A 13985-nucleotide genomic window follows, 5' to 3' on the forward strand; every position below is an offset into this window, starting at 1 on the left:
CTTTCGTGAAAATGTGTGTGTACGCTCATACATGCCTTTTGGTTTGTGAACCCGCGTGTACACGTGGCTTGGTCAATGGGAACCTGCGTATACCTTTCTTTCTTCATTCTGTGAGCCTGAATTGTGATCTGTCATCTGTGAGAGTTGCCATCAAGGACAACACCTGTGCCATAGCACCAAATCTGTGTCATAATGCCAACATTCTATTGTTTTTTGTTTGAATGAAATTATGAATTTCATCAATTTTATAAACAGATGATAGATTTAACTTAGAATTTTTCTTCCCATTTTTAGGAAATGTTTACTAGCATTTGAGGTTTCCTATGTAGTTCACCCCCGTTTTCCTGTCTTTACATAATGATATATGCTTTTTCCTGAAACCTGTTTCCTGCTGTTTCCGGGTTTTTGTTTTTACTGCTTGGGGACATAAAACTCAAGAGGCTTTTCACAATGGACAAAATTCTTGCCTGCTCAATAAGAACATAAATATTCTTTGGGGATATTAGATATATAACTCAACGGACTTCTCACAGTGGGTGAAATGCTGGCCTGCTCAATATGAGTGTAAATAAATTCTTAGACATGGCAATTCAAAAAATTCACTGGAACTTGTAACTTATTTCAGATACCGTGAAGAGAGAGTGTGTTCACTATATCCATTCCAAAATACTTATATGATGTCTCGAAGTGGTGGCAAAGACAAGTCAACTGCAATAGAGATGATGTAACACTGATGCCTAAAATATCAGGAAGCAATAGGCTGCAGACGTTGTACACTTGACCAGGATGGGTGAAAGACCAGTCATCTGTCAAGTAATCTGGATTCTAGAAGTTAAATTTGTCTACTGGTGTGTGATCTAGTAGAGACGTGTGTACCTACATATGTGTTGAATGTGCAAGTGTGTGCCTATACACACACATAGACAGATTGACACACACATAAAGTTATCCCTTTTGCCTTGATATGACAGAAATGTGTCCAAACCACAATAAATTATCTGAGGCACAATTGGATTACCAGTTTTGTAACTTAGTAAAAATGCTACCAGCAATTGTTTCATCTAGTCAAACACCTTGGGTAATGGCATGTGAGGCGCCTTGGAGAACTTTCTGGGTCATCTGGATCAATGGGTTTGAGTAGTAAGATCTTTTTTTCCAATGCACCTCCAAAGGTGTCCTCGAATATCTAATAAGACATAATGAGTTTTCTTATCATCTAAAAATTGTTTCTTCTGAAGACATCTAGTCAGATCTTGCTTGTGTCTTGGTTTCTGTAATTGTTCATGAGTTCAACTCCAATGTATTAGTTACCGGTGACAATAGTTGTTATAGGGGGTGGTTTGTCTCTCTTAAGAACCAAAGGACTTTTGTGTTTGAAATATATTTGCCTTTTTAGCATTTGAATTGTATACTTGCATGTAAGATTTAGTCCATTGATCAAAATTAGATGCTGATTGTAGTTTTACAAGCTATCTGATAAGCATTCCTTATAATATAGTTCTTTCAGTAGTTTATTGACAACCTGAAATTATGCATTCAGTTAAAGACCAGTAATTCTTGAAATGTCTGATTTGCCTCATTACTGTTATGAAACACAAATTGATTCATCATAATCTCAGGCTGTTCGAGAAAGAATATTTGAGAAGGGACTTAGAGTGGATGGAAGATCCTTAAATGAAGTTAGACCTCTATATTGTGAAGCTGGAACTTTTCCTGCATTGCATGGGTCTTCGATTTTTTCACGAGGGAACACTCAGGTGAAGCATCTATAAATCTTTCACTTGGTTTGGTTTCCCATTGCTAAGTGTTACATGTAATTTATAGCTGCCCTGAAATCTGAAATCTTGTAAGGATGGCAGGTTTTGTGCACTGTGACGCTTGGTGCTCCTTCAGAGGCACAACACTTAGATGCCTTAGTTGGTCCACCAACAAAACGATTTATGGTTCATTATAGCTTTCCACCATTCTCAATCAATGAAGTTGGTAAACAAGGTGGCCTGAACAGACGTGAAGTAGGACATGGTAATGTCATTGCTTCTGTATTCAAATGGATGCTGATTTTCTTGGACTACATTGTCCTTTTGATTTGTGCAATAGTATGGCTTTGTTATAATATCAAATTTGCCATCTTCTGACAGCACTTAGAAGACACAAAAATGTTCTTCTGAGAACTAGACCGGACTATTCATTTCCTTGTTTTGAAATTATGGTTTCTTGTTTTTAGGACAATTATGGGCATGGAATAATATTGATTGATCAGGTTAATCTGACTTGTTCCTTGTGTTCTTTTATTTTCAATACTAGAGCTGGGTTTTTCTGTAGTCTAGCATATGTGCATTCTGCACCTGCCTGGGTAATACCCTGAAAGCACACTGGTGCAGAGGATTTTCTGTTTCAGATGGAATTTGTCACCCGTGGGTTTTCATCTTTGTTGCTTCTTGTTGTGAAATATTTACTTGTGCCTTGTATTAGCAATTGTGTTTTGTTATATATTGGTTCTTTTTGCTACCGATGCCTACAGGGACACTTGCAGAGAAGGCTTTACTTGCCCTTTTACCACCAGAAGATGAGTTTCCATACATCGTTCGTTTGAACTCTGAGGTCATGGCTTCAGATGGATCTACTTCAATGGCAACTGTTTGTGGAGGTACTTTGGATGTTTTCTCTTTTTCTATGCTTTATTCATTTTTAAGAAATTGAACTCACACCTTTGTTGCTTGTTGGATTTTCTGTTTGGAGCTATGAATGTGTATTTCATCTTAGGGTTACATTACCTTGGTCCAGGTATTACCTGGAACTGCTCTGTATTTCCAAAATAGAAGATTTTCTTGTGGATGTGTTTGTTTGGTAGCATGTTGCATGCAGATTACAAAACATAAGGAAATAAAGGTTAAACCATAATATATAGCCCCATACATCTTTTCATTGCTAATATAATATGTAATTGCTATTTATCCTTTTCTCTGTGAAATACATAACCTCGGATACCAATAGGGCACTTACCCTCATTCCAAGGATGGTGCCAAGGGTAACACTGGATTCTGCAGAAGCTCAAGGCTTTGTCAATGCAGCATCAAGATGATTGCAACAATATAATATTCAAGAGTTCAACATCTCACTTGCAGGAATTGAACTTGGGTGGGGAGGATAACATTCCTTCCCACGACCACCTGGGCTAGACCCAATTGACTAATTGATAGTTATCTATGACAATAATCTAAGCATTGATTCGGGGGAGACATATCCTCTTTTAGTGGATACTGGGTTCATTATATCTAGTCATGATTTGAAATTTCTAGAGAAAAAGCCGCATCTACAGATGTTTATTAATTAGAACTTCGATTATTCTTTTATTGTTCTAATTTTGAGGAGACATGGCAGGGTAAGATGAAGGTATATCTTAACTTAACCTTCGATAGTTCTCATATCAAGGACATACTTACCCTTCCGTAAGGCTGCTTGTATGGTGGAGACTTACCTTAAGGGTATTTGGATTGAATAGAATTTTGGAGCATCTTCAACCAATTGCTTGGATATATGGGTTATGATCTGTCCATTTCTATCGTTCCAGAACACTTCCTTTTCTTAAGCTTGGATGTTAAATTAATGTAGCTCCCATTAGGTTCACTACAGGTGGTGTTTGAGCTTCAGTGGGTTTTGCTCTTGTTTTGCAACTAGGATCTTTTTTCTATAGGGCAAAGGTGCAGCGTGATTTGTGGGATTTATATGACCCTCAAAAGAAATCAAAATATTTTATAATTTTCTTGGCTTAAAGATGTATTAGAGACGAGTCTACAATGAAAATTTCGATGCATTTGGCATTGTTATAAGGCCTTGAAAGGCCCTGTAAGGCAGGGCACTGAGGGTGAATATCTTGTTTGATCCTAGGACAGCAGGTCACCTTGGCCATCAACTTGAAAGGCCACTGGGTCAACTTGGAATATGGGATCAGTTTGGGCTGTTTTGGCACCAAACTGGTCCAACCGGCCGGTCAAACCAACCTCCATGGTCCTCCATCAGCTAAGATTTTTCAATTCCAGTAACTCCTGTCACTGATTCCTTACATTTGTCTTTGGTTTCTTTCTGCAGTGTGGCATTGAGCTTTAAGTCTATAATCCCCACTTGCAACGTTGGGGAACATAAATATGGCTGATATAGTTTCACCACTTAATGCTGCAATAAAGCTAGATTCTCTGAAAATTATCCCCTTATACAAGGCTGCCACATCCAGAAATGAGGATTAATACTTCTGACAGGAAATCTTCTCATTGATAGTTGCAGCAGAAGAGTGTTAGTGTAGTAGCTGGGAACATAAAAACATACAAATTCCAAGTTGCATAATATAATCTAGAACTATTGATTTGGGGTAGCATCAGATGTGCTCTAGGCCTCAAATTTTGCAGGGAGGCTTGGGCACATATATTCCAAAGACAACCTAGAAAGCGTTTTGGGAAATTCCACCGAGAAAAGATTTTATTAAAATAATTAATATTTTTAATGGAGTTCCTAAATCTAAACTTAGGAAAATTAAAATATTAATGGGTATTAATCTAATTGTGGGTGTAACTTCTAGAAGAAGATGGAGATCAAGCCAAAACGATCCGAGCCTTTGGTTAGGAGTTCATCTAGGCCGTTGGTTGTCCAACAGAATGATATAAGAAGGGGCTTGAGGGTCATTTGGAAAACACACCGAGAGATCAAGAGATCGAATTTCTGAAGTGAGAAGTTCTCACGAGGAAATTCTGATCGAGGATGTTTCTTGCAGTTGAGGAGCAGGGATAGTTTGGTTGGAGTATCTTCTCCAGGACCCAGAATTAGTTGCAGAGAGGCAGAGAGGCACCAGGAGGACGCAACGCAGACCCAGGAGGGGTTGACGTTGGGCCAGAAGGGCCCACGCAAAGCTAACACATAGCCTATTGAGGTTGACGCAGGGCAACACAGAGATAGCCGAGGCAGTTGGTTCAATTGCCAGAACATTCGGAATTGCTGGGTAGAGTGAGGTAATGTCACTAAGTTTTTTCTGCTAGTGTCTTTTTCCCTAGATTGCCGGAAGGGCATATCTAGACTCTAGAGTTGTATTCAAAACTACTGCTTAATAATAATAAACCCTTAGAACCGCTGCATCGATTTTCCCGCATTGGGTTTTTCCAGGGACATTTGTCCAAAAATAACGGTGTCTATTGTGTTGTATTTTCTTTCTTACTCAGTCTCTTGTTTCCGCATAATATTTAATTAAGTGAAGGCTACAGTATATGTATTATGATATTTGTCGTAGGAAACTGCAAGTAATTTGTTTAAAGGAATTTAACAAATAGGAGTAATATCATTAGAGGCTGCAGTAGGGGTTTCCGTTGAGGAATTTTCACATGGTATTAGAGCTACAAGTGAATCAAGGAGAGCAAAGCCGATAGATCTAGTGCTGAGCAGAAGAGGGAGTTGGAAAAAGCTGCAGGAGGAGGCAGTTTGAAAGCCCAGAGGGCTGACATAGTTCCAAGCTGGGAGTGCAAATTTCGAAGTAGTCTCTCTCCGAGTGAGCCGATGGAGAGAAGGACTTCTAGTTCGAATTTTTGCAGGGGCAGGGGGAGCAACGCTGAAGTCTCAACATGAGAGAACTGGTGGGATGCAGATTTTTCAGCAAGCCGTTTGCTGGGCTAAAAAACATCAGAAGAAAGAAGAGAAGCACCTTGAGGGAACTTTTCCTCAACAGACTTCTTGCTGAGAAGTCCGTTTTCTCATTGGCTGAGCAACAATAGTGAGAAGTAGAGAGGATATTTTCGACATTTTTGGCAGAGATGGCAACCAGTGGCTTGAGGGATCAATATAGGTTGGACGGAGCATCCAACTACGTCATTTGGAAGGCTAGAATGCCTTTCCTTCTAGATGAGCATGCCCTCAAGACGTACATCGACAGTGTGGTCGCTGTCCCTGCGGATGTAGATTTGTTGAAGTACAGAGCTGAGATGGTGAAGGCCAAGAGGATGATCTTGGATGGAGTCAAGGATCACGTGGTGTGTCATGTTGCTAGTAGAGGGACTGCTAAGGAAATGTAGGATGCCTCGACCACGTTATATTAGGGATCTTCAGAGAAACGAAAGATGTACTTGGAGCAGAAGCTAAGATCTGCTCAGATGCAGAAGGGAGAGCATGTGGATCCATTCCTCACGAAGCTGAAGGAAACCCGTGATGAGTTGTCTACTGCAGGGCATGCACCTCAAGATTCAGAGTTGGTTAGACTAGCCCTCAATTCTGTCTCAGATGGGTGGCAAATCTTTGTCCAGAGTATCTAGGGCAGAGCAACATTGCTGAATTGCGATGAGATGGGAGCAACTCTAAAACAAAAGGAGCTGAGGAGAGACCTGGTCAAGTTCAAACTTGACAGAAGCAGCAGTAGTAGTGGGTCGAAGCCCAAGGAGGAGGAGGATGATAATGCAACCCTTGCATCGAAGGGACAATAGGAGCAATAACGACGTAAGAAGGACGTCTCGAAGATCAAGCGTTTTTAGGTGTGGTGAGATGGGTCACTACGCTACTCAATGCCCTCTCAAGAAGAAGGACAAGGATGAGAAACATGATCCGAAGGCTGCACCTGCGAAGATCGAAGAGGAGGAGTTCGCCATGACAACCGAGATACCTTCAGGAGGGAGGTGGGCTGATTTGGAGTTATAGTTCGAAAGAGCTACAGATGGGTAGGATCCTTCAGGAGTCCACCTCTTGGATCAATACCTTGCTACGGGAGCCCAATTTTGCAGTAGCAGGATGGACTAGTGTTACATGGGGCTGAGGAGAGTCGGAGAGATAGTTGTAGTGGCTAGGAGCGCCAAAGTCTGAGCATCGCAGGGTAGAGTTGACAATAGTGTAGATGGCACAGAGTAAAGGTCAGCAACAACGCTGTATATTCAAAGGGTCAATGCAGAGACTAGCAACAGTCAGGGTCTAGCATTCACGTGCTATCATACTGAACACAGTTAGTTCAATAATTTTGGATGTTTTTCCGTTGCTATAAGCAACAGTTTGTAGTGCAGTAGCAGTTGGCAGTGGCAGTGGAAGTGTTATCAGCAACACAGATGCAACACTTGAGAGGGAGATGTAGTACGGATGCAGTTTTGATAGTGGCAGTGTCAGCAATAGTACAATTGCAGTAGCAACGCAGTAGTTGGTGGACAACATGTCAGACATCAGTAGCGCAAAGGACGATGCTTCAGAGTCAGAGCAGTATGCAACAACAATATATTGCTAGAGCACATTCCTCGCTAAGAGGGAGTGTTGATTTGGGGTAGCATCAAATGTGCTCTAGGCCTCAAAATTTGCAGGGAGGCTTGGGCACATGTATCCCAAAGAACCCAGAAAGCATTTTGGGAAATTCCACCTAAAAATGATTTTATTAAAATAATTAATATTTTTAATGGAGTTCCTAAGTCTAAACTTAGGAAAATTAAAATATGAATGGGTATTAATCTAATTGTGGATGTAACTTCTAGAAGAAGATGAAGATCAAGCCAAAACGATTTGAGCCTTTGGTTAGGAGTTAAACTAGTCCGTTGGTTGACCAACAGAAAGATATAAGAATGGGCTTGAGGGTCATTTGGAAAACACACCGAGACATCAAGAGATTGACTTTCTAAAGTGAGAAGTTCTCAGGAGGAAATTCTGATCGAGGAGATTTCTTACAGTTGAAGGGCAGGGATAATTGGGTTGGACTATCTTCTCCAGGACCCAGAATCAGTAGTAGAGAGGTAGAGAGACACCAAGAGGAGGCAACGCAGACCCAAGAGGGGTTGATGTTGGGCCAGAAGGGCCCACGCAGAGCTGACACAGAGCTCTTGAGGTTGACGCAGGGCCAATAGAGAGATAGCTGGGGCAGTTGGTTCAGCTACTGGAACAACTGGAATTTCCTGGTAGAGTGAGGTAATCTCACTAAGTTTTTCTGCCAGTGTCTTTTTCTCTGTAACTGGATTGTCGGAAGGGCATCTAGAGTTGTATTCAAAACTACTGCTTAATCATAACAAACCCTTAGAATTGCTGCACCGATTTTCCCTCATTGGGTTTTTCCGGGGACATTTATCCAAAAATAACGATGTTTATTGTGTTGTATTTTCTTTCTTGCTCAGTCTCTTGTTTCCGCATAATATTTAATTAAGTGAAGGCTGCAGTGTATGTATTTTATATTTTCCGTAGGAAACTGCAAGTAATTTGTTTAAAGGAATTTAACAAATAGGAGTAATATTAGTAGTTGCTGCAGTAGGGGTTCTCGTTGACAAATTTTCACAGGAACATGCATGAAGATATGGAAGATCCTAACTTTTTTCAATTTATTGAAAACTTCCATGATGAGAATAAATTCCTTGTGCATGCAATGTTTGACGAATGCTGGACCAATTAATCCACCAGTGCTACCATTGGGGGCTCACAAAAGTTTTACAATGTTATGAGAAGATACAACTCACTGGCCACCACATGTTCAACTTATTGCCAACTGTGAATTTTGGTGATGAGGGGTGTTAGAAAATGTCACTAGTTTTACAGCAAGGGTAACTATTATGATAGTGAAAAAGAACTTGAATACTATTTTCTGCACAATCAAATGCATATCCAAGATTGTCATCTATTAGAATTGTGTTCCAAGCAATTATATATATATATATATATATATATATATATACACACACAAATACATACATATATATATATATATACACACACACAAATACATACATATATACATGCAATATTTTCACTTGATTCTTTGTTTTTTGATGATGTCATGATTTATGATATGAAACGATACAAACTTATAATTGCTAAGAAGAATTGTTGCACTGGAACATGACATGACCATCCTAATTCGATCCTTTGCAAAACGTTGTGCTTAGAGGATTCCTAGGATGAATTGTTATCATGAGACTTGATGATATTGATATCAATAGTCTTTTGGTGTTATTGGATCTGGCTCCATTGTAACATCCTTAGTGTTTTTATTTTTGTTTGAGGAAAATATCAAAACCAACTTCTTTGTATTTAAGATGAAAGACCCTAATGTTTCCATCTAGGGTAATCCTAGAATTATGCTACCATCATCGCTCCATAAGGATCTAACAATGAATTGTAATATAAATATAGAATCCCCAATGTTTAGTTGTAAATTAGTTATGTCATATTGTTTTGTGTCCCAAAAGTCTAATATTTCAATTATAATTGACTCTGGAATCACGAATTGGTTAGTGTTAGCAAATTTAGGACTTAGATAATTATTATTTTCAGCGAGAGTAGTAGAAATAGTAATATCTTTTCCTACAAGTGTCCCCTTGATTTTATATAGCACTAAAGCATAATTTTTTGAAGTTTTGGGAATCCTTCGTTTGACCTTAGTTATACACTCCATTCCTTTCTCTTGAGGGGTTGAATCCCTTTTGTTTTCCATCAACACCTATATATTTTCTCAAAGATTAAATAACACCTTAATTTTTAACTTATACCTTGATATTGAACTCTTCAATAATTTCCTTGCAAAATAAATTCTTTGAGTAACCTTTTATATGAGCTTGGGGATTATAATAATGTATCTTCTCTTTTGACTTTTCCAAGTGTTTTTGGATAATTTATAGAAAAAGCTTTAGTAAATGCTTCTCAGTTGGTCTGTATACTATTTGGATTAGTGTTGCAGGAACAACTTCCCCCGACCCCCCAAGTTTTGGAGGCTGGAACTTTGTACCGTGTGGATTAGTACCTGAACCGCCCTCAAAACTGTGTTCCCAGATTTCAGAACTGTGCTTCCTCCAATTCTGCATGCTTCCTGCCACACTTCCTTAGATTCACCCAGAATTTGAAAGCTGCCAACTACAAGACACCTCCGAAATGCAGAAACAATGAACTTCTCCACTATTTCATTTAAATAATATGCTACAATTGCACACAGTTAAGCTATGTAGCAGTTTTAGCTACTCCAAATGGAAAATACAAACCAAGAAAGGTTCAAAACTAAAGCTTTGGTGCACAGTAGTAAGACCATAAGTTATAGCAATCCTCGACAAGGTTTATTATTGTGACAACTATTGGAAAATGTAACTATTCTCTGTCTTCATAATTTCTATTATGATCATATTCATTAAAATCAAAATCAAAAGAAAAATATATTTTTGAAAAGCAATGGGTTTTGTTGATACTGGTTGGCACACACACCTAAGTTAGTGTGGGAAAATCCCTTAATCCCACAAGGTGTGACTTGGTGGCAAACCTAAGAGATGAAACTCTCACCTATTCCCAACTCTCCCCATTAAAGCTCTCCCCTAGGTAAGCTAAGGAGGGTAGTCCCTAATGAAAAGTTAGATGAGATGATATGAGTTTCTAGGAGATTCTAAGTCAAATGGACTGCTTCAAGATTATGAGCAAGTTTAATGAATATGATGAGCAATACAAGATATGGATTCAATAAAAGATATTTTCAATGATCATCAACACATAATTTCAAAGATAAACATGTAAAACTAGTGCCTTAATGATTGCTTCAAAAAATAGTAAAGACTTGCTCAAAAATAAATACTCAACGAAATGAGATAACAAGTAGTTCTGCAAAACAAATCAATGTTAGATAAAGAGATATCAATTTGCAAGATATAAATTGCACTTTAAAGAAATGCTTTAAACAAAGATACTATCATTCATGATCATAAGCATGTAAAGTAGCAATTTAAGGACAATGACTTGCAAAATGAAATGAACCAAAGCTTTACTTGCAAAAGAAAGATATTGCACTTGCTCAATGAGATACTTCAATAAAAATGATAACTTCAATGGATGTTCACCATAACAAGTACATGATATAAATTTGCAAGTAAAATGCTTTAAAATAAAGTGAAGTTAAAATGATATGCACTTAGCTAAGGTGAGATGCAATTATCTTGGTAAGTTTTAAACTAAATGTCTACTCTAGGTGAGAGATTCTCTTTTCAACCTCTTACCAAAGGGTAAAGATTGGGGTGACTGCAAGGAAGAGGGGTTGAGGAAGCTCTTGTCTTCGTTAACAATACCCTTCCCTTAATCCTTACAAGCCATGTGTGCCTTTGTTCCTACAAGGGGACAATGCCACCTTCATAACTGTAGGGTCACACAGTTTACCTTACTTCATACTAGTTGGAAGAACTTTCCAAGAAAATCTTGGCCCTATTATTTCTATTCAACTAAGCTTATGCTTGGAGGTAAATTTTAAGAAATGCAAGTTATGCTAATATGCCTAAATGAGATGCATGTAAGTTCTTTCCCCAAAAGAAATGTTGATTGCAATGCTTCAAAATAAGAACAATGAGATGGTGCTCAACATAAAATTGCAATAATAATTTCAATTTGGAAAACTAAAGTGGAAACTAGCTCACAAGTGTTGCATGTGCTTCACCAATTGATAGAAAGTAGACAAGCTAAATGAAATGAGGCAAGTAAATTGCTTGAGATAAAATTGCTTCAAGTGAAATGTAATGCTCCAATAATTACCAAAATGTGTAGCATAAGCATATATCCAAATAGTATTGAAACAATTAAACAAGTTGAGTGAAAATGGAATAAATCAAAGCTTGTCAACCAAAGTAAAGTGCTTGCACATAAATGAAATTGCTTAAGAAGCAAGTTGTCAATGTTGAAACCTAGGCATGCAAAAGCTTAGAAAACAAAATTAGCAAATGAAATGTGATGTTAGGTTGTGTTAATTCCCAATTAAACATGACACATGAAATGAAGTAGGAAAACTAGGAAAATGAAATGCAAGTCAATCCACCCACAAAGTCCTCCCTCTAAATGAGGAGGAGGGATGCTAAGGGTAAAATACCAAGCTCCCACTAGGAATACTACTCACTCATTCCTAGAATGCTACTCTAAATCAAGGATATGTGCAAGATAGCTTGCACATATCATTCCAAAAATATGGAAAATATAAGCTCTAACAACATCCAAATATGCAAGAAAATCGAAGCATAATAACAAAATTATGGAAGTATATCACCTCAAAATGCCAAGATAACACCACCAAAATTGCTCCAAAGTCTTTGATTATATTAGCAAATTGCAAGTACAAAATCGCAGAGTTTCCTCAAGCCCAATAACTCATAACATGAATATATAATGAGAACCAATTGCTCACTTAAATAGAAGCTGGGAACCAATCCCAAAGCAAATGGGTGACAATACCAATGTGTTGGAATTTCTAAGCCTATTTGTTAGAAACCCTTCATGTACTTTTCTGATTTATTTCTGCCTACTTGTTTTGATTAATTAACAAGTTATTTACCATGTAAATACTGAAAATAAATACAAGTACATGCTCAACACATTACAGATCATCAACTGAAGGAAACAGAAACAAGCACACAAGTGACACCATTGTTTTTGGACTAATGTCCTTGGAAAAACCCAATGCGGGAAAACCCGTGCAGCTATTTGAGGGTTTGATTTATTAAGCTGTTTCAGAATACAATATGGGTTCCAAATCCGACTCACCCAATAGAAAAAAAATTTCGGCATTCATACCTCTCTACTCGGAAGCAGATATTCTTGCTGAAACCCGGGATAAACACTCCGACAACTCCACAACTTCCAATCTGCCCCACAAAACCCCAGCGTCAGCCTCTAGGGACTGCGTCAGCTCTTTCTGGCCCAGCATTAGCCCAACGTCACTCATGCTTGGCCTGTGTCAGTCCTCTGGCCCTCTGCGTCACTCATGCTGGCTCTCTGAGGCATTGTGCAACTCCTGGCTAGCTCTGCATGAGCCCTGGCTGGCTCTGCGTGAACCCTTGGCTGGTTATGCGTCCTTCTCTCCAGCTACTGCGCTGATCCTCCCAATGCTATCTCTGCCTCTCTGCGTCTATATTCACTGCCCCTCAGTTGCAACTCTGATCACTCTCTCAACTTTCTCAGCAAACCCAGCTCCAGAAAGTAGAAATCTTGATCTCTTGGTGTGTTCTCCAAGTGACCGTCAAGCCTACTCTTATACTTTTCTTGTTGACAAATCAACGGCCGAGACTATGTCCCTAATGAACGACTAAGATTATATCTGGCTTGATCCATGACTTTTTGGACCATTCTAATACATTTTTATATTAATTCACATTAATATTTTATTTTCCCTAAGTTTAGACTTAGGGACTCCATTAAAAATATTAATTATTTTAATATCTCTCAAACTATTTAGAATCTGCGCAAACCCTTTTTGGGTATTGGAGATCTAATGTGCCTTAGCCTCTCCACCAATTTTCGTGGCTAGAGCACATTCGATGCTACTCCAAATCAACACAATGCTCCTCCATGCAAATTTGAATTTTCCAAGTGGCAACTCGATTTCTTTCTTAGAGACCCATGCAATCCTTGATGAGGGAGACTTTGTTGAGATGTGAGGACATGTGGGAGTGAAGTGGAGTGCTAGGAGACCAATCTCCACCTCACTCAAGTGAACTCCAACCCAATCTCAAGCCAACTCATGATATTTCCTTGAAGCTTGACTTAACCTCCTTAAATCATGGATCTTCTGACTCGAAATGCATTGTCTTTCTCCAAGAAATTCAATTTCCCTTTTTGTCAGATATTTCTCCTTGATTCTTGGTCCATGGTGGAGTTCGCATCACTCTTTAACTTCTTGATGATTTTCCACCTCATTTCCACATCATTTAGCATGTGTGGATATAAATTATCTCCAATTTATTTAATTGTTGGGCTAATGTATTCCCACATTTTCCACTAAACTTAGGAAAAACGGGTTTTGTGGGTCTAGAACTTATTTTTTACCCATCAAAGTGTCTCATAGTAGAAAGTTGAGGGTGAAAGGTGTAATTTTGAGCACACATACCCCATACAACTTCTTTAGACATTACTTATTACATTTTACATTCAGAATTTATTCAAATTTCTGTCTTGTGAGAAATTTTAAAAATAAAAAAATTGACTCCTAGACCTATTCAAATTCCATGAAATTTTACGAGTGATCTAGTATGGTAAATATACAATGACTC

General features: G+C 38.5%; 1 protein-coding gene across 1 annotated transcript in view; it reads left to right on the forward strand.

The window, feature by feature from the left end:
* LOC149198770 (polyribonucleotide nucleotidyltransferase) overlaps positions 1-13985 on the forward strand; it is a 445102-nt gene that overhangs the window by 180367 nt on the left and 250750 nt on the right. Inside the window, 3 exon segments of the mRNA XM_089400351.1 lie at positions 1620-1757; positions 1860-2022; positions 2522-2647. Of these exon segments, the coding sequence (XP_089256477.1) occupies positions 1620-1757; positions 1860-2022; positions 2522-2647 (427 nt within the window).

The sequence above is a fragment of the Pinus tabuliformis genome, chromosome 2_1, assembly GCF_031772625.1.
Source record: "Pinus tabuliformis cultivar Carrire ecotype Pingquan chromosome 2_1, CPIR1, whole genome shotgun sequence".
Taxonomy (NCBI): Eukaryota; Viridiplantae; Streptophyta; class Pinopsida; order Pinales; family Pinaceae; genus Pinus; species Pinus tabuliformis.